Raw genomic sequence first — 18,388 nt, forward strand, 5'->3', positions numbered from 1 at the left:
TTTATTATTCTTTTGAAGTTATTTTCATTTATCTTCTTGTCTATTTTTATCTTTGTAAAGATAAGTTCGCCTGATATGTATCAGAACAAGAAATCCTCTAATCTCAGCCTTTTTCCCTCAGGATTTTTAATGCTATCTGTGAGCAGCATCAGTTGCGAGGCTACGTTGTGCAACAAGGGGGCTGTAAAGCTCTACTGCATCTTGCTTCAGAAGGCACTGCAAAGGGCAAGCTAAGAAGTGCTCAAGCATTAGCAAGAATTGGTATAACCATCAATCCTGAAGTGGCATTTCCTGGTCAGAGACAATGTGAGGTCGTTCGGCCACTTCTCGCTTTACTTCATCCTGAATGTAGTGCTCTAGAAACATTCGAAGGATTGATGGCGCTTTGTAATTTGGCAGGATTCGAACTACCGAGAAAAAGGTTTGTTTAATGTTTAAGGTTTTTGATCAGTATCTTATTTATTATTATTCGGATTCTTATGGATTAAGTCAACAATTTAATCTAATGATACACAAAAGACTATCTTTTCTTCTTTTATTTTCATGATTAGGGTATTATAGATAAGCTTGGGAATGTGATCAGATATTACCGTGACTGCTTTAATTTTTTGAATTCTTTGATTTCTCAGTGACTTTATTAGAAAGGGGGAGGGCCAGAGCTGAGATGATATTCATTCTTGTTTCTGGCAGTGTACCAGGTGATAAAGTTTCAGGGTTATGTCCAAACGCAGTATTCTCAGTAGTTTGGTAACCGCGTACATTGTGTTTTCTACGCTCTCAACAAATTATGACATGCATGATCCCTTTCTAGACACTTAGGATCCTAATATCTGTTTCTTTCTTTTTTCTTTTTTTTTTAGTTCCATGTTTTACTTTTGACCCCCCCCCCCTTTTTTTTTCTTTTTTTTTGAATAACAATTGGTTCAATAATAGATTTAATCGTCTTCTTTTTTAATTTTTGTAAAGCATAACTATGGCATTTTATATCGTGCCAAGCACCCTCGTCAAAATCTTAGGGAAGGCCTGTGGTTGCTTCTTTGTATCTTCTAATACGTAATTTAATTTTTAGTATTATCAAAGACAGAGGAGTCTCAACAATAGAGTCTTACATGGTCGACTCGCATGAAATGCTTAAAAAAGCTGCTGTTCAATGCTGGACTAACTTGGTTCAGTCAGAAGAAGTGATGAAAATGCACGAAGGTAACAATGATCGAGTAAAACTTCTCGTCTTGCTCTGTGCAGATGAAGATATAGATACCGCTGTTGCAGCTTCTGGAGCGTTGGCCATTCTTACGTCCATGAGCAAAAGATGTTGTAGGAAAGTATTCGAGGTAAACATGGCTTTTTCCGTATAAAGAGTTGGACTGTCTTTTTTTCCTTTTAGTAGTCATTCGACGCCATGCGACACTAAGCGTGTTTTTTTTGTGTAAGCAAGGGTGCAGGGGTTTCGGATCGAAACGAACAAAGGCCATCTCAAGTCAGAACTGGGCATAAAACAAAAGCTTAAGTACGGTTCTTCCTGAAGTTTTGTTTTATGTACCCATCTAAGAATTGTCTGCCGCCACCTGAAGCAAGAGCCTACAATATGGCCAACAGGTTGGGGCCGACTACTATAGCTGCATGACTTGTCCCTGGGAAACTAACTATTTTTCGTGACAGTTTAACTAGTCACTGAAATGTCCCCGAAAGACGTCAAATGATATGTGATATGCCGTAGTCTAATGCTATAATGCAGTTAATCACTTGAATATTATTCAAGTATGAAGTTAATGCTTGATTATACTTCAACGCACAAAAATCAGAAAGGTCGTGATTGGAGATAGTCCAACTGCCAAGACACCAATTTATGGAAATACTAGTAGAACTGAAATTAATTAAATGTAACCTTTTTCAAAGATAAAGTATCGGTTGAATATGCTCACTGGTCATATTATTTCAAATGATCGAGTTACTCTTGGCATCATTTATATGCAAGGTTCTTTTGAGGTGACAGGTTATACGGTCTAATTAATAAGTACTAAGGGACTGAGCTTCGCTTGGTGAAAAAAAAACTTTTGTTTTTTTTTATCTCTTTCGCAAAATAATTTATGTTTCATTTTGTTTCAGTCGCCGTGTAAAATGAAACTAGTGTTTGTAAATAAACTTAAAACCTATTGTTCTGGTATTAAAAAATTTTCGAATTTTAATCCATATTGGAGTGTTAATAATTCACTGCAGGTGATAGATTCTTTAACAATGGTTTCAGCTAAAAGAATTGAGTCTTTCGATTTTGCGACAATGTATACTAATTTATCACTTAATGTAGTGTTTGATAATTTAAAAACTGTTATCAAGAAATCTTTCCTCTTATCTAGTAAAAGGTTCTTAAAAATAGACATTTATAATAAAAAAGCTATATGGACAAACTGCTTTACTACTACAGTTAACTTGAGATGTTACAGCTTGGATATGATTTTTGAGTTATTGGAATTTGTTTTATACAATACTTATATAAGATTTGGGGGTGATTTGTACAAGCAAATTATGGGAATTCCCATGGGGGGGGAATGCCAGCCCATTTATAGCTGACTTGTTTTTAAGTCAACTAGAATATAAATATATGATGGATAAAAATAATCCAATTAATTTAAAACATGCTTTGTCAAATAATAAAAGATATTTAGATGATATTTTGGTCTTAAATTGTAAGGATTTCATTGATATTTCTAAAAATATATATCCATCAGAGCTTATTCTTGAGCGTAGTCATGGCGCTGGTCATGAAGATCATTTCTTAGATTTAAATATTAATATTTGTGATAATAATAAATTAAGTTTTAAAATGTATAATAAAACGGATGATTTTGATTTTGAAGTGATTAGTTTCCCATTCCCTGAAAGTAATATACACTCAAATATCACATATTCAGCGTTTTTCTCACAGTTACTTCGTTATGCAAGGATTTGTAGTAATTATATTGATTTTAAAAATAGATGTAAAATCTTAAGCCAAAAATTGATATCAAGAGGTTTTTCTGCAAATAAATTAACTTGGCAATTTAAAAAATTTAGTTTTCATTATAGCGAACTTTTAAATAAATATCAAAAGAATTATCTAGAAATACTTAAAGAAATTTTTAACTAATTTCGGAGGTTCGAGAAATGTTGTCACAGCGCCATTTATTTTGAATTGTGTTTCTAATTGAGCGGATTTTCTTAAAAATTAGCCACATGGTAAAAATGAATTCTATAATTGTTTAGTCCATTCAGGTTTTTTACACTGTGTTAATATTTGTGATTTGGTAAAATTTATAATATTTAGTTTACCTATTGTTGGAGGGAGGGAGGGATATATTAACAGGATAAGCTTGTTTTGGTTTTACTTGGTTGTTTTACATTTGCTGTTTTTTTTCATAGACATGTATTTTGGGGGTGATACCTGACGTGGGGATGCCATGGATATTCTGTGGTAGCCACAACACTGTGCTGGGTAGAGAATTTAGAGTGGCGAAACCCTATATAGGCCAGTGTATTCTCCTGATGAGCCCTTATGTTGGGTGTTGCCTCTGAATTATTTGTCTATATTATTTTTTCTATTGTTTGGTAAATGACGACTTATACTTATTGACGACATGACTGCCTGTCCATGGATTATTCTTTATGGTTGATTGTGTGTGGCTATGCTGTTTGACCTATGTGATTGTATGGATGAGTAGGGTTAAGGCCTCATTCAAGTGCTGGTCTATATTAATCACTAATTTAGGAAAACAGTCTTCCTTTTCTCCTTCTGTCTCTTTTTTTTTTTTTTTTTTTTTTTTTTTTTTTTTTTTTTTTTTTTTTTTTTTTTTTTTTTTTTTGTGTTTTTGTGCTGTTGCATTGGTGATTTCTCTTTTCATGATATATATATATATATATATATATATATATATATATATATATATATATATATATATATATATATATATATATATATATATATATATATATATATATATATATATATATATATATATATATATATATATATATATATATATATATATATATATATATATATATATATATATATATATATATATATATATATATATATATATATATATATATATATATATATATATATATATATATATATATATATATATATATGTAATATCGGTGGTTTTCTTTTCACACCCAACAATCTTTTGAATGCAATGACCGTTGCATTCAAAAGGTATGCATAAAACTCATCTGGTAAAAACACAAATACGAATTTATTTGGGTTTTTTAAGTCTTTCGTAAACAGAATGAAGATTTAGTTTGCTTACTTAAAATGTTACTTCTCGTCTTGATCTTTAGCCGAATTGATTATTTAGCGAATGATGAAGCGACTTATTAAAATAACGACTGCATTCGAAATCTGTGAACACATCTTTGCAAATACTAATATAGAAATAAAGAAAAGGTCTAGTTGTGTTTTATTAGGCCGCTGAAGCTTTAACGCAAATGTCTTAAAATAATATTCCTCACTTCGAGCTTTAGGCGAAATGTTTATGTAGCGAAAGATCAAATGACTTATTAAACAATGATTGCATTTAAATCCTGTGCATATAGAAATATGGAGACATAGAGGAAGTTACGTTGTGTTTTCCAAACTGCTAAAGCTTTCACAAACATGTCTAAAATTACATTCCTCATTTTTGGTAAATTGATTATTTGGTGAAAGTCGAATGACTTATAAAACAACGATTGCATGCAAAAGGCGTGCATCCAGCTTTGTATATAAAAGGAGAAAAGGGGGAAGTTTAGCTGGATTCTGTTAAGTCGTTCGAAAATACAATAAAGCTCACATGTTTGAAATTATATTTCTCACTTGAGCTGCAGCTCAAACAGTCATTTAGAGGAAGTATACACGAAATGGTTAAACGCGTTTATCGATTGATTGACACTCATTGAAAAATAATACTAATGGGACGAAACTTTTTTCACTACTGCTCATGTTTGACTGCTCACATGTTTGAAATTATATTTCTTGCTTGAGTTGCAGCTCAAATTGTTATTTAGCGGAAGCATACACGAAATGGTTAAATCTGTTTATCGATTGATTGACACTCATTATGGGACGAAACTTTTATTTTTCACTACTACTTGGTCCAGCGTTCTTTAAATTTCCCACGACTGTGGATTGATGAAAACAGCTTTATTTATAAATTGTCAGTCCACGGAAGGTCTTGTGGATCAGAAAATATTTAGGGAATTCCGCTTAATGGACATGGATTTAGACGACAATATAACAGATTTTATCTTTTACAGCCAAAGGACTGGTTAGACATTCTTCGCTATCTTTTAACACATCAAAATTTGGCGCTAAGACACCGTGGTGTGACAATAGTATACAACATGCTCGGTTCTGGAAAGGAACTTGCTGAAAAGCTAACAGAAGTAATGGAAGTTATGAATATTGTTCGCCAGTTAGGTAATCTATGTTTTTCTTCCTTTTTGTTAATTCTACTTAATCTTTTTATCTGTTTTTGATAAATGTGACCATGCATGAGCCTCATAGTGGCCTAGTTTTGTGCTCGCATCAAATTTTTTACAAGAATTCTTTCTAGTGTCCCTCGGTCATGCTGGACGATAATCTTTCTTTTAAAGAACATTTAAATTCATTTGTTCTTAAAGTTTTTCACAAGTCAAGGTTACCGTCTTTAAAGAATGAATTACCTGATTTGTGTTATATATTTTTTCGATTGTCTTCTTCTTCTGATGAATACCTCATTTATAGCTCGAATTGTTTTTTATTGTATAGCTGGTATCCACCCTACTTCAAAACCAGGCACCAATTCTCCTGGCACCTAGGTGCCAGGGGAATTTTTCCTGGCAATATTTTTCCTATGCACCTGGCACCAATCCGGCACCTATGTCCGATTCTCTTAAATTTATTTGATCCAATGTTAACATTGTCCAAAAACGTCAGTATCTTTAAACAGGAGTTTCTCAAATCCAGACATATAGTTTGTCGGTATTTTTTGTTATTTTCTTTCTCTCAAATCAAATATTGTTCCAACGGCATACGTAATTAAGAGTTATTCTAAAATTTCCCTCTCACCCCCGAAAAACATAAAAATAATCACCCAAAGTGGACTTTTTGTTTAAAAAATTAAGCTTTCTGTTAAAAATTAACTTTTAAACCTTTCTTGATGTATTTTCAAGCTTAGTTAATATTATCTCCCTTCTCTTTCTATCTTCTAGTGCGTTGGTTCCTTTTAAGCTTTATAGCGCCGAGTTCATTAGAAAAAAAACTTCTCAGAAAAAAAAACTGTCTTCGAAATTTCTCGATTTTTTACTTGCTTAAAATTTCATATAAGAGTAAGAACCAATTGGGTTTGAATCTTTTCTGGCTCAAGATTTGACATATATAGAGCAACAGCAGGTAAATATATTAAAGATTAAAGAGGCAGGGTTATTTGGCTTCTCCTTTTGGTATATGCCTAGGAATAATGTGATTGGCTAAAAGAAGTATAGCGATAGCTATAGAATCAAAGCATATTATGAAACATGTGAGTATAGGATAGCAACTCTCTTTTCCTCTTCCTACAAGGCTTGTAATAAAAACTTTTTTGTAGATATTACTGATGATCCTGTGACAGCAAAGATTAAAGATTTGGCAGAGAAGTCAATAAAAATCGCAGAAGAAATGAAGCTAATTGAACGAGATGAACATAATGACGTAGAGTGATTTATAAATACTGAACTTATGAATCTAGTTCTCAACGATCTAGTCATTTGTATATACTAGTTGCAATTATGAATTTTAAGATTGATTGGAAATGCTGTTTGTCTGTGTGTCTGAAGATTTACTTTCATGTTATTTGAAGCGCTAGAATCAACAGTTTTTTTTTTACAAAATAGAGGCAGAATATATTAACTTGTATGGTTTTTTCTAGCGGCGAAAATTAATAATAAGCGTCATTTTTGTGGCTTTGGCCGAGGGAATCAAGTAAGCATCTTTGTTTTCTCTTATTGTTTCATGTTGTAATAAAATAAAGCACTTTTGCTTCTTTTTTTGATTTTAACATCTGCTTTTACAACTGAACAGGACATAAACTTCAAACTTCATTAATGCTTCGAACAATGTGACCACACTTGTCTCTAGTGCCTTAAATTTTTTTTAATGATTTCATTTTGTATTTAGATGTTTTGACTTGTATTTTAGGTTTTTTATCCTATGTCCTTAACCCAAGTTTGTTAATTTATTTGATTTGACTAAATAAATTTAAATTTTTTCCCAAATTTTGTCTTTTTTAAATTTGAAGCTATTAATCCAAACCAGATCTGAGTCTTCTTTCGCCTTTTTTGTGTAATATCATTAACGAAATGTTTCAAAGTGAACAATCTTACATCTTCTCTAATCAGACACAATGAACCCTAAAATTGCGAGAAAAAAAATGTAAACTTTATTTTATAGTTACTGGAAAGGAAATATATCCCAAACCTTGGATTTACGCATTTACGTTAGTTATTTGGGAACTATTATATAAAGGGTCGCCACCACTCTATCATTAAAATAGATGATTTTTGCAACTTTAAGTCGTTATTTAGGTGATTTCGAAAGCGTGGTAAATTACATTTTTTTTTCAACGTGTGTTTTTTTCTAGTAAATAGTTTATTTTAGTTATTTCGAAAACCCCTCATATTTAAAGCATATCGTGATAAAACATTTACGTCAGGGAGAGTCCTTTGTCAACCAGAAACTGCATGATCACAGGTACGCACCTTTTGTTGGTTACCTCTTTTCTTTACACTGTTAATCCAAGGATCTCATGGTCAGCTGTCGCGCCTCTCTTGTCAGCCCAAAGAAACGAACAAGAGACTCGAAAAAAATGTTTTAGTCAAGAGAGGATGTCTGATTTTTTCCTAAACTCTCCCTGACACAAGTCAGTACGGTTTTTTAACTCTGTACAAGGAAAATTGGCAATAAATGTGAAATTAATGTAGCATTAAGCTTGAATAGAAGTAACAATCACTTTTTATCTTTATTTGACTCATAGTTTAAATATTAGATGGAAGTATCGAAAGAGTCTTATTCAGGGACACAGTTAAGGTTGGAACAGTCCTCTTGAGAGACATGAGGGACTTAAGAGAGAGATATTTCGTTGTCAACTGTTTTAGACCAGGAAGTTTATGTTCATTAATGTAGAACGTGACATATAAAATACACACAAAAAAGAACAAACGATAGAAGCAATAAAAGACGAACGAAAATCGACATAAAATAATATGAAAAATATAAAGGAATTAATTAAAATATAAATTTCTACAACATTATTTTCTTTTCTTTTCTTATTATCTTTCAGCAATTCGTTAATTTCTACGCCTTTCCTCCTAATAAATTCATTAGTGCTTGATTATTAACCCCTAGTGTGGAAAATCCATAGTGACCTATCAAATGTTTTCTACTGCAGCTCGTGATTTCGTAATTTGGTCATCTCAGCAAGTTCTTAAGTATCAAAATAGGACACAATAGAAAATAAAATCCCAAAAAATCTGCCTTTGCCATAGTCCTGTAGTGGACCATTAGATTAGTTTTGCTTCTGGCGTGGTTCAGGGTTCGACTAAGCTGTCGCGAGGATGTTATTAGTCCAGAAGCATCCTTAACCAATTCATAGAAAACCTTTCAGTCATGGAGATGCGTTGGACCAGTCTCAGGGGGGCCATCCGTCCCAATCTTATGTGTGAGTACGGTCATTTAGCGCCAACCATAGAGTATGCAGACCCCTTATTAATTACAAGCTATATATATTTTTACTTATTGCTTTATTTGTCAATTTACGTTTTTCTTTTTATCGTGAACGTATATCTTGCAATATATAGCTTCTAATTTATATTAAAAGCTATATCTAAAACAGATTAGCACACAACGAAAATTTCTAGTGCAAACATAGCCTTGGTCACTTGAACAATCCTGGAATTCCCTTCGACTTGAAAATTTTGCAGTTCCGTAAGATTTTCCATAGCAGGCCTTTAATATAAGCTGTTTCAAAAAACAGATTTATGTATTATTGATAACGAAAGAAAAGAACAGATTAAGTTTAGCCAGAAGAGCCATAAAAACCAAGAGTAAAAACTGAACCACAGGTAAAAAAAAAAAGGGCAGAAAACGGAAGACTGCATAAAAACAGGCATCAAAAGAACAGACTATGTCTTGTCACGAGGATGCGGCATTTCAAACTCACTCACTAAAATATGATACGCATTTTCTATTTAGAAAGGTAACTTGAAAGCACAATTGAGACTGTAATGGATTAAAAAGAATGTACAAATAAATAACCAAAGAATCCCAGTCTGGTTACAAAACATTTTTAAAGAATGTCTTCTTCTTCCATACTAATTTCGTTTTCTTTAGATTTCTTGCCGAAAAGACGACGCTCTACTCCAGGTAAGCTGATGCTCATTAGAGGCATTAGAGCACATCGAATACTATGAAAAATTTGCGGATGGAGGATCTCCTGAGCAGCTAAAAGTTGTTTAATTCGGTGTCTCTCCTTGAAAAGAAAAAGTTAAAATCACACATAAATCAGGGATACTAAAAGCCAGTTCTCTAGTTTTACTGGGTATTTAATGTTTTACTTTAGTCATACAATATGACCGTCCATAAACAAAAGACTACCAACAATTTTCACAATTTTATCTTGGATGCAATATACGTTTTATCGACCCCAGTGTACCAATTTGTCGGTCTAGTCTAATGATAATTGGACTTTTTATTTCATTTGTTCCAATTCAAAACCCAGTGCTTAGTACCATTCTTCTGTATGGCCTGGTAACTTCATATTACCACTAATTGCAGGTGAATTAGTGGTGACTAAAACCACTATTTCACCTGCAACAAGTTTTCATTTATGGAGGCTGAATAAGAATTAGCGCATAGTTAGATAGGTTTGAATAAAAAATATGTTTGAAAATAAAAATAAAATCGTTTTTTACTTCTTTCATATCCATAAATCTACAACAGCACATTAATTAAAAATTAAAGACAATGTGTAAGACGATATCTCGAAGTTGTTAAATGTGCTCTAGTCAAATTACAATTTAAGTGAAGCTTATTTAAAGAAATAAAAATCGAAGTTCAATATCGAATTTTCAGTATTAAGTTTTTAGTATTTTCTTTTAATATCTGATCTACGGCAAAACAGTTTACCACTTGCTACCAGATGCGAACAGAAAACAAAAAAAAATCTTACCTTAGGATTTTCAAAGCAGGCTGGGCAATTCTCAGAAATAATAGGCAAACGATTTGATTCAGCAAATTCACGAATATCACGCTCTCTAATGCTTACCAAGGGTCGAATAATCCTGATGTCCATATCTCTGAAAGATAAACCTCAATTTTATATGTTGAAAAGGTATTAAGACAGACATGTTAGATTTTGTTCTATGTCTACGTCAGCTTTTTACAAAATGCAATGACCAATAACTCATGTTGATATTATGATGTGTCACCTTATTAATGTTGACTTGAGAAGGTGACTCTTCTCTTTTATTTTGTTTTGAGAATTGTCTTTGTTACTTTTACTTTGCTTTTTTACTTTGTTGTATGTTTACTTTATTTTACTTTTACTTTATTATTTTAATTTGTTTCGAGAGATGCATTCTACCTATATATTCTTTTTACACTGAGGACGGCTGAGCCCAAGTTCTGGCTGAAATATTTGCGCTTCCCTCTATTTTCAATGACTGTGAATTATCTCGTCTTTTCCCTTGTCCTACACTATCTCGTATTGACAAGCATGAGTCGTAAAAGCTTTTCAACGGCTTAAATATTTTCATATAATTACAGGAAGTTCAGATTTAATGAAAATGGAATCTTTAAAAGGAGAAAAGCTGTTTTACATTGACAATTTTTATGGCACTTAGTATTAACCAAGTGACATATAGCGATCGCAAATTCTGTCAGTCTGTCTGTCCTGGTTTCGCTAGTTTAGGCACTTCTAGATAAGCTAGGACGATGAAATTTGGCGGGCGTATCAGGGACCAGGTCAGATTGAATTAGAAATAGTCATTTCCCCGATTCGACCATCTGGGGGGGGAGGAGTGAGGGGACGGTTAATTCGGAAAAATTAGAAAAAATGAGGTATTTTTAACTTACGAACGGGTGATCGGATCTTAATGAAATTTAATATTTAGAAGGATATCGTGTCTCAGAGCTGTTATCCCGACCAGATTCGGTGACATTGGGGGGAGTTGGAGGGGGGAAACCTAAAATCTTGGAAAATGCTTAGAGTGGAGGGATCGGGATGAAACTTGGTGGAAAAATAAACCTAAGTCCTAGATACGTGATTGAAACAACAGGAACGGATCCACTCTCCTTGGGGGAGTTTGGGGGGGAGGATTAATTCTGAAAAATTAGAAAAAATTAGGTGTTTTTAACTCACAAAGGGGCAATCGGATCTAAATGAAATTTCATTTAGAAGAACCTCGTAAATCAGATCTCTTATTTTAAATCCTGACCGGATCCATTGTCATTAGGGGGAGTTGGGGCGGGGGGAACAGGAAATCTCGGAAAAGGCTTAGAGTGGAGAAATCAGGATGAAATTTGGTGGGAAGAATAAGCACAAGTCCAAGATACGTTGCTGACATTACCGAATCCGCTCTCTTTGGGGAAGCTGGGGGGAGGGGTAGTTCGGAAAAATTAGAAAAAATGAGGTATTTATAACTCACGAACGGGTGATCAGATCTTAACCAAATTTAATATTTAGAAGGATCTTGTTCTTCAGAGCTCTTATTCTAAATTCCGACTAGATCCGGTGACATTGGGGAGAGTTGGAGAAGGAAACCGGAAATCATGAAATAAGTGAAAATTGAGGTATCTTTATCTTACGAATGGGTGATCGGATCTTAATGGAACTTGATATATAGAAAGATTTAATGTCTCAGATGCTCCATTTTCAATTCGAATTGAATCTGGGGACATAGAGGGTTGGAGGGGGAAAACAGAAATCTTGGAAAACGTGAAAATTGAGGTATCTTTATCTTACGATTGGGCGACCGGATCTTAATGAAACTTGATATATAGAAAGATTTTATGTCTCAGATGCTCCATTTTCAATTCGAATCGGATCCGGGGACATAAGGGGTTGGAGGGGGGAGACAGAAATCTTGGAAAACGCTTAGAGTGGAGGGATCGGGATGAAACTTGATGGGAAGAATAAACACAAGTTCTAAATACATGACTGACATAATTGGAATAGATCCGCTCTCTTTGGGGGAGTTGGGAGCGGGGGCGTTAATTCAGAAAATTGAGGTATTTTTAACTTAAGAATGAGTGACCGGATCTTAATGAAATTTGATATTTAGAAGGGATCCATGTCTCAGAGCTCTTATTTTGAATCCCGACCAGATCTAGTGACATTGGGGGGAGTTGGAGGGGGAAACCGGAAATCTTGGAAAACGCTTAGAGTGGAGAGATCAGGATGAAACTTGGTGGGTAGAATAAGCAAATGTCGTAGATACGTGATTGACATAACTGGACTGGATCCGCTCTCTTTGGGGGAGTTAGGGGGGTCCAGTGCTTAGGCGAGTTTGGTGCTTCAGCGTGTGCTAGGACGATGGAAATTGGTAGGCGTGTCAGGAACCAGCACAAGTTGACTTGATAAAGTCGTTTTCCCCGTTTCTACCATCTGGGGGGCTGAAGGGAGAGGAAAAATTAGAAAAAATGAGGTATTTTTAACTTACGAGGGGGTGATCGGATTTTAATGAATTTCGATATTTAGAAGGACCTCGTGTCTAAGAGATCTTATTTTAAATCCTGACCGGCATTAAGCCTCTGATTTTCCTTTTAAATCAATCCATTGATTCTTAGAATTTTGCTAGAGCTCATGCCATATGAGCTCTTGGCTCTTCCGGCCTCGTCGCAAGTGCCATATGAGCTATTAGCTCTTGTTTAACCTGTTCATACAAGATACTTTGGTAAAGATGAATCAAATAAAATCAAATACGATATATCACTGAAGAGGCTTTCCTATTTTTATATTAGCTACATATTCTCACAAAACTGTGTCATTTCCAATGCTGAAATTTTAAAGCAAGTTGAAAATTAATGAAAAGACATTTTGAGAAGCAATAAAATTGTTTTAATGAGACCATTTGCCTACCTGTTCATATACGAGGCTTTCATAGTTCGAAGCCTGCCATTATGCATGACTGACATAAAGAAAGATTCGGCCAAATCATCCAAATGCTGCCCCATCGCAATGACATTGTACCCAGCCCGTCTTGCTGCTGCATATATACGTCCCCTTTTCATTCTACTGCAAAAGCTGCATATAGAGGATATCCCGTCCTCACAGGCCAGAGCTTGCACCAGAATCCCTGGAAGGACAAAAGTTTAACTAAATGAACTTTTTAGTACAAAAACAATTATTTATTATGGTGTTTCTCAACGGTTCATTCTTAGCTTCACCCTTTTCATAATTTATGTAAAATTGTGGTGGTGGATAAGATAAGATATTAATTTCAAAAAGATCACTATCACAAGCCCTCAAAGGGCCGAATTCGGACTTAGGAGTCGACTAACAAAGCAAAAAACACTAATAATAATAATCAAATTATGAGTCAAACAAAAAAAAAATCAGTCAAACTAAACTTGAACAAATACAAGTCAGAAAAAAGGAAAGGGGACAAAAAAAATCTAATAATACAGAAAAGAACAAGAAATAACCATATATATCTACAAATTAAAAGGGACACTAAAAAAAAGTCCAAAAACTCACAAAAAAAGAACGCAGCATAAAACACACGAAAAACACATATGAATTAAAAGAGAAACTAAACCAAAACAGCGGGGGGGGGCAAGCAAATTAGTGCAACGACCTAAAGCACCTCACATGAAAAAAAAGGGGGGAGAAACTAGTTGGCTATTTTATTTATTTTTTCTGTGATGAAGGGGACAAAGGTTTTTTCATATCTGGAAGTAACGCAGCGAATGGGGGACAAAACTGGGATAGGCTCAGAAACAGCTCGAGGCTGTCGTAATCTGGATGGTGAGTGACGTTTGGGGAAGATACTTGCCGTCCGAGGGTTCGTTATTGCATTTTTTGAAAAACGGAGGCACAACGACGACCTCCTTCGCTCAAGGGTTTCCAAACTAGCTTTTTTTAGGAGCAGAGAGTAGGGCACCTTGCCTTCTTTGAAAATTATTCGCAAGGCTCTTTTTTGGATTGACTCAATTTTGTCTGATTCTTCACGGGAGATGCCATGGTGCCAAATTGGACAAGCATATTCAAGATGCGGGCGGACAAAAGACGTGTGCAACCTTAAGGAGTGAGAAGGGGCGACGCTATATTTATTTATGAGCTTAAGGAGGGCGATAGACGCATTAGCTTTATGGATAATATCTTTAACGTGGAAATCCCACTTTAAATTTGAAAAAATTGTGACTCCAAGTAATTTAATCGAGGACGCATAAATTTCAGGAGGCATAGGATTAAGATAACAGGGCGAGGATTTGAGGAAACAAATCGGCATTATCATGGACTTAGAGGGGTTTACTGTCATATCTAGGTCCAAAGCCTCGCTACCAATTTCATTGAGGATACTCATAGGGTCGCTTATTAAATTTCTGAAGCAACTTTCGTTAGGTCAACAATCGTTAGGTCACCAACAAATTTCCAACGGTGAGGAACTTCCTTCGCGAGGCTGTTAATCATGACTGAAAAAGGAGGGGGCCTAGGAGAGTTCCTTGGGTTATGTCATTGTAGATAGGGAGAGGATTTGAGTAATGGTTCTGGTATTTAACCACCTGCGATCTATTTGTTAAAAAGGAGGCAACCAATTTTACCAGTAAGGGATCGATATTGAACTTGCTTTCTAGTTTCTCAACTTATAGTTGATGGTGGTGGTATCTTATATTGAGCCAGAAATATAATTTCATCCAAATAATCCTTGATTTTGTAATCATTGTGAAGCCCCGTGCTCTAGTGATTGTCTTGCTGACTTTGCTGATGAAAACATTATTGAAACTACAAGAAAAAATGAATGCAATGTTTATCCTAATTAAATAACTTCAAATGTGTCAACTAATACTAGAACTGATACAATTTATCTGGCAGCAGACGTTTCGAAGCCAAATATCCTCATTTTTTCCCGAATAGCTAACGTTGCCATCAATTACCTGAAATTTGACCCTTCAAAGGACTTATTTGTAGACCTCAAGCTTGCTCTGTTTCATTGTTCACCATTACTTATTTCAAGATCCTCTAACGGGATTCTTTATTTCTGTTAAAACTACTCTTATAACTGCCAATTTACTAGGATGTCGACTTTCCCACCAACCTTTAAACTTAAAATTCCCAATCGTATACCCCCCATGATCTAACTAGCGTTCAAATTCCAAGGTCTTTGTGTCAGTTTTTAACCTCTAGGTGCTTGCTTCAATGTACCAAGGATAGTGACAATGCCATCTGGTGGTAGAAACTTGCACAACCATGTGTATACTAAAAATGGAAAAAATCGTGAATTCAATCTCCAACGAAAAGGATTGCCCATATGCAGTTATTTATAATAACGGGCACCAAATTAAAAAAAAAAACTGGGAGAAAAATCAGCGAAAACATGCTAAAAATACACGAGACTAAACAGCTTAAGAAGCTGTAGCTTTCTTTTGAAGATGTAGTTGCCTATGGGAGTCAACACATTGTTAATTCTTGACAATTTACGGTCTCAAAAGCTTTATCAAATAGAACTAATTTGTTTTGATAATTCATTTTCATTGTTTACTATGGCAACACTGGCAAAAATGTGATACGGCTCTAAACACTTTACTATTCTGAAAACCCAAAGAATATCTTGTAAAATCGTAGTTTTCAGTATGAATGGACTTAAGATGGGCCCAGGGGGAACATCTTTTTTTTATTTTGATATCGTTGGTAATTTACTGTTCTGAAGAAACTTCAGGAGTCAGTACAAATTCCCATTCGCTTCGGGGTTACAAACATACAACTTTATTTATTCTAATTTAAGTCAATCAGCACCTGAATTGATTGAGCCAGTTAGGAGTAATAATATTTTCTTGAGTTTTGTGCTTGTTTCTCTTCTTTTTTTTTTATTCGAGATGGATATGGCACTACGTTTATTTTATGTGAATGGGGATTGTTACATCTGGCTCTACCATGTTCGTCTCTCTCGAGATTTTCTGAAATGGCCTTGAAATGTGATCTTTTTCTCTTCTCCCTTTGTTTTGCCAAAGTCATCACAACATGACTTTTGCCTTCTTAGTTTTTGCTATAATTTAATTACTGAAGAGTTTTTACTTTACCTATGTTACATGACGCAAAGACTTCTAGAAAATGTCAAGAATCTCATTTACAAAAGTTTTTTTTTTTTTCCAAAGAAAACTTTTGTTTCCATTTCCTGTAACTAAAGAATCGACGAGGGAGCAATTCTTTCTACAATGAAAACTAAAAAATGAACAAATGAACATTTAGCTTCTTATTTCAGTTAGGTAGTGAAAAAAATGAAAATAAAGTTAGCAGCTACCTATACAAATTGAAAATACAATAATTTAAAAGAAATAACTACTTCTAACAACTTGCCTTGTTTCTCATAGTAATAAGGGATCCCTAACTGCCTCATGTACGGGATCAGTGAAGATGGGTCATATGATGAACTGCCAGGATCAACGGTTACCGCCCCAATTTCAAAAAAGAATCCCCTCCTCTTCATGTGCTCTTTATACTGATTCAATGCATGTAAAAGAGTCAGGGAATCTTTACCTCCAGATACACAGACAAGAACTCTTTCGCCACTTTTGATCATTTCGTGTGTCTTGATGGACTATAATAAAAATTCGGAAGTTGATTAGGCTAAAAGCTGAGACAAAAAGAACAAGCCTCAATAAGAGATTAAAAAGCTGATTTCCTTTTCTTCCTTTTTACTAATGTTCAAGAATATGATGTGTGAATCAGCAGCAATTCTAGACAGAAGTCAGAAAAGATCTTGAATTCTGATAAAAACCTTAATCAAAAGTTTTAATTTTTATTGGGGATAACTAAACACCGAATTACGTTATCTTAAGCGATTTCCTTGATCATTTTTTACAAGCTAAGATCATAGAATTACAGAGAGGCAATCGGATGAAATTTTTTTGGATTCAGTTTCGTTTTTACTGACACTAAAGAAATGATCTAGTTTTATGAATTTTATTTGTGCTGACCAACAAAAACCGCTTCGTGTCACAAATAAAGAAATCGGGTCTCAACAAGAGCATTGGTTCTCATTCTATAGTTTATTATCTCCTGAGAAATTTCAATTCTTGATTAAGACAATAGAGACATTACATTTAAATAATTATATGTTACAGGCTAAAGTTCCTTCTAAACAACTCCAACTAACACTATTTTGCTGTCCAAAATTATCAATCAGAGCATTATAACAGGGTGGATACCTACAGGTGTGTAAAAGTTATTGGTTAGTTAAGTTACTCCCATCAACGTAGTTACTTGTTACTGATAAATTATAACATATGTTGAAAGTCTCAAATAACATTGCTTTCAAGGAGTAGTGGGATCCCGTCTCCAAGAAAGCAGAAAGGACCGTTCTTAATTATGTGCTGCTTTAGTTAAATTATATGCTCCTTTGGTTAAATCTATTAGAAGTAAGAAAAGTTAAGTGACAAGTAGCCAATATATTAGGCTTCAAGTATGGTTCAGCCTAAAATAATAGCTCTAAGTATGAATAGTATGTGTAGAAAAAACAATGATCATGGAAATGCTCATTCTTATCTGACTATCTAGCCAAGTGGAGAGGTCTAAACTAAGCTTCCCTTTACATATTCAGCAATAAAAACTTTTCTATAATTCAAAAATAACACTATACAATGCAGCTCTGTCAAAATATTGCTTGGAATGGAAATTTCTACTGACTCTGAAGAGCTATTTTAGTCTTAGGCTACACGAATTTCTGACATTATCGTGTTTTGTTTAAATTTCAGTAAATTACTGATATCGAAATTTTCAAGTCCATTTACTCCATGCCCGTCCACTTTTACCCCTTGTGGGGTCAAAATTTTAAAGTAGAAAAAGCCATTTCTAATCTAAATCCTGCTTCAGCTTTCGTCCCTGAAAATTTAGGGAAAGCCTAATTGCTTCAGCCTTCTTATTTTTTCGCAAACTAACGAATAGTATCACGCAAAAACCGATTCAAGCTTAACCCCTAATACCTCCTTTTTCGAAGTGATGATCTACCAAGATATAATGCACCAGTTGGAAATGGTGGTGAAAGTTTTCCAGACAGCAACGAAGTATAACTCTGGGTCTAACCCTCAATATAAACCATTGGATTAGAGAAGATGTAGTATTAATTAAATGGAGATATAATACAGCCCAGGCCTTGACAAAGAAAGTCAAACAAAAAAGCAAACAAAAATACCATT

The 18,388-nt window shown here is 34.3% G+C and overlaps 2 protein-coding genes across 5 annotated transcripts in view; one reads left to right on the forward strand and one right to left on the reverse strand.

Annotated features, from left to right (window-relative positions):
• Window positions 1-7,251, forward strand: part of LOC136031883 (protein unc-45 homolog B-like) — a 56,263-nt gene extending 49,012 nt beyond the window's left edge. For both annotated transcript variants that reach the window (XM_065711828.1, XM_065711829.1), the window contains exons 12-15: window positions 122-421; window positions 1,070-1,331; window positions 5,275-5,437; window positions 6,585-7,251. In XM_065711828.1, the coding sequence (XP_065567900.1) occupies window positions 122-421; window positions 1,070-1,331; window positions 5,275-5,437; window positions 6,585-6,697 (838 nt within the window). In that variant the 3' untranslated portion in view covers window positions 6,698-7,251. The remainder of the gene's footprint in view (window positions 1-121; window positions 422-1,069; window positions 1,332-5,274; window positions 5,438-6,584) is intronic.
• Window positions 7,252-9,242: 1,991 nt separating this feature from the next.
• The window catches only part of LOC136031882 (uncharacterized), a 38,256-nt gene continuing 29,110 nt past the window's right edge, over window positions 9,243-18,388 (reverse strand). For all 3 annotated transcript variants that reach the window (XM_065711827.1, XM_065711826.1, XM_065711825.1), the window contains exons 5-8: window positions 16,551-16,791; window positions 13,113-13,329; window positions 10,203-10,329; window positions 9,243-9,503 (exon numbers count right to left, since the gene is read on the reverse strand). In XM_065711827.1, the coding sequence (XP_065567899.1) occupies window positions 9,321-9,503; window positions 10,203-10,329; window positions 13,113-13,329; window positions 16,551-16,791 (768 nt within the window). In that variant the 3' untranslated portion in view covers window positions 9,243-9,320. The remainder of the gene's footprint in view (window positions 9,504-10,202; window positions 10,330-13,112; window positions 13,330-16,550; window positions 16,792-18,388) is intronic.

The sequence above is a fragment of the Artemia franciscana genome, chromosome 10 (assembly GCF_032884065.1).
Source record: "Artemia franciscana chromosome 10, ASM3288406v1, whole genome shotgun sequence".
In the NCBI taxonomy this organism is placed as follows: Eukaryota; Metazoa; Arthropoda; class Branchiopoda; order Anostraca; family Artemiidae; genus Artemia; species Artemia franciscana.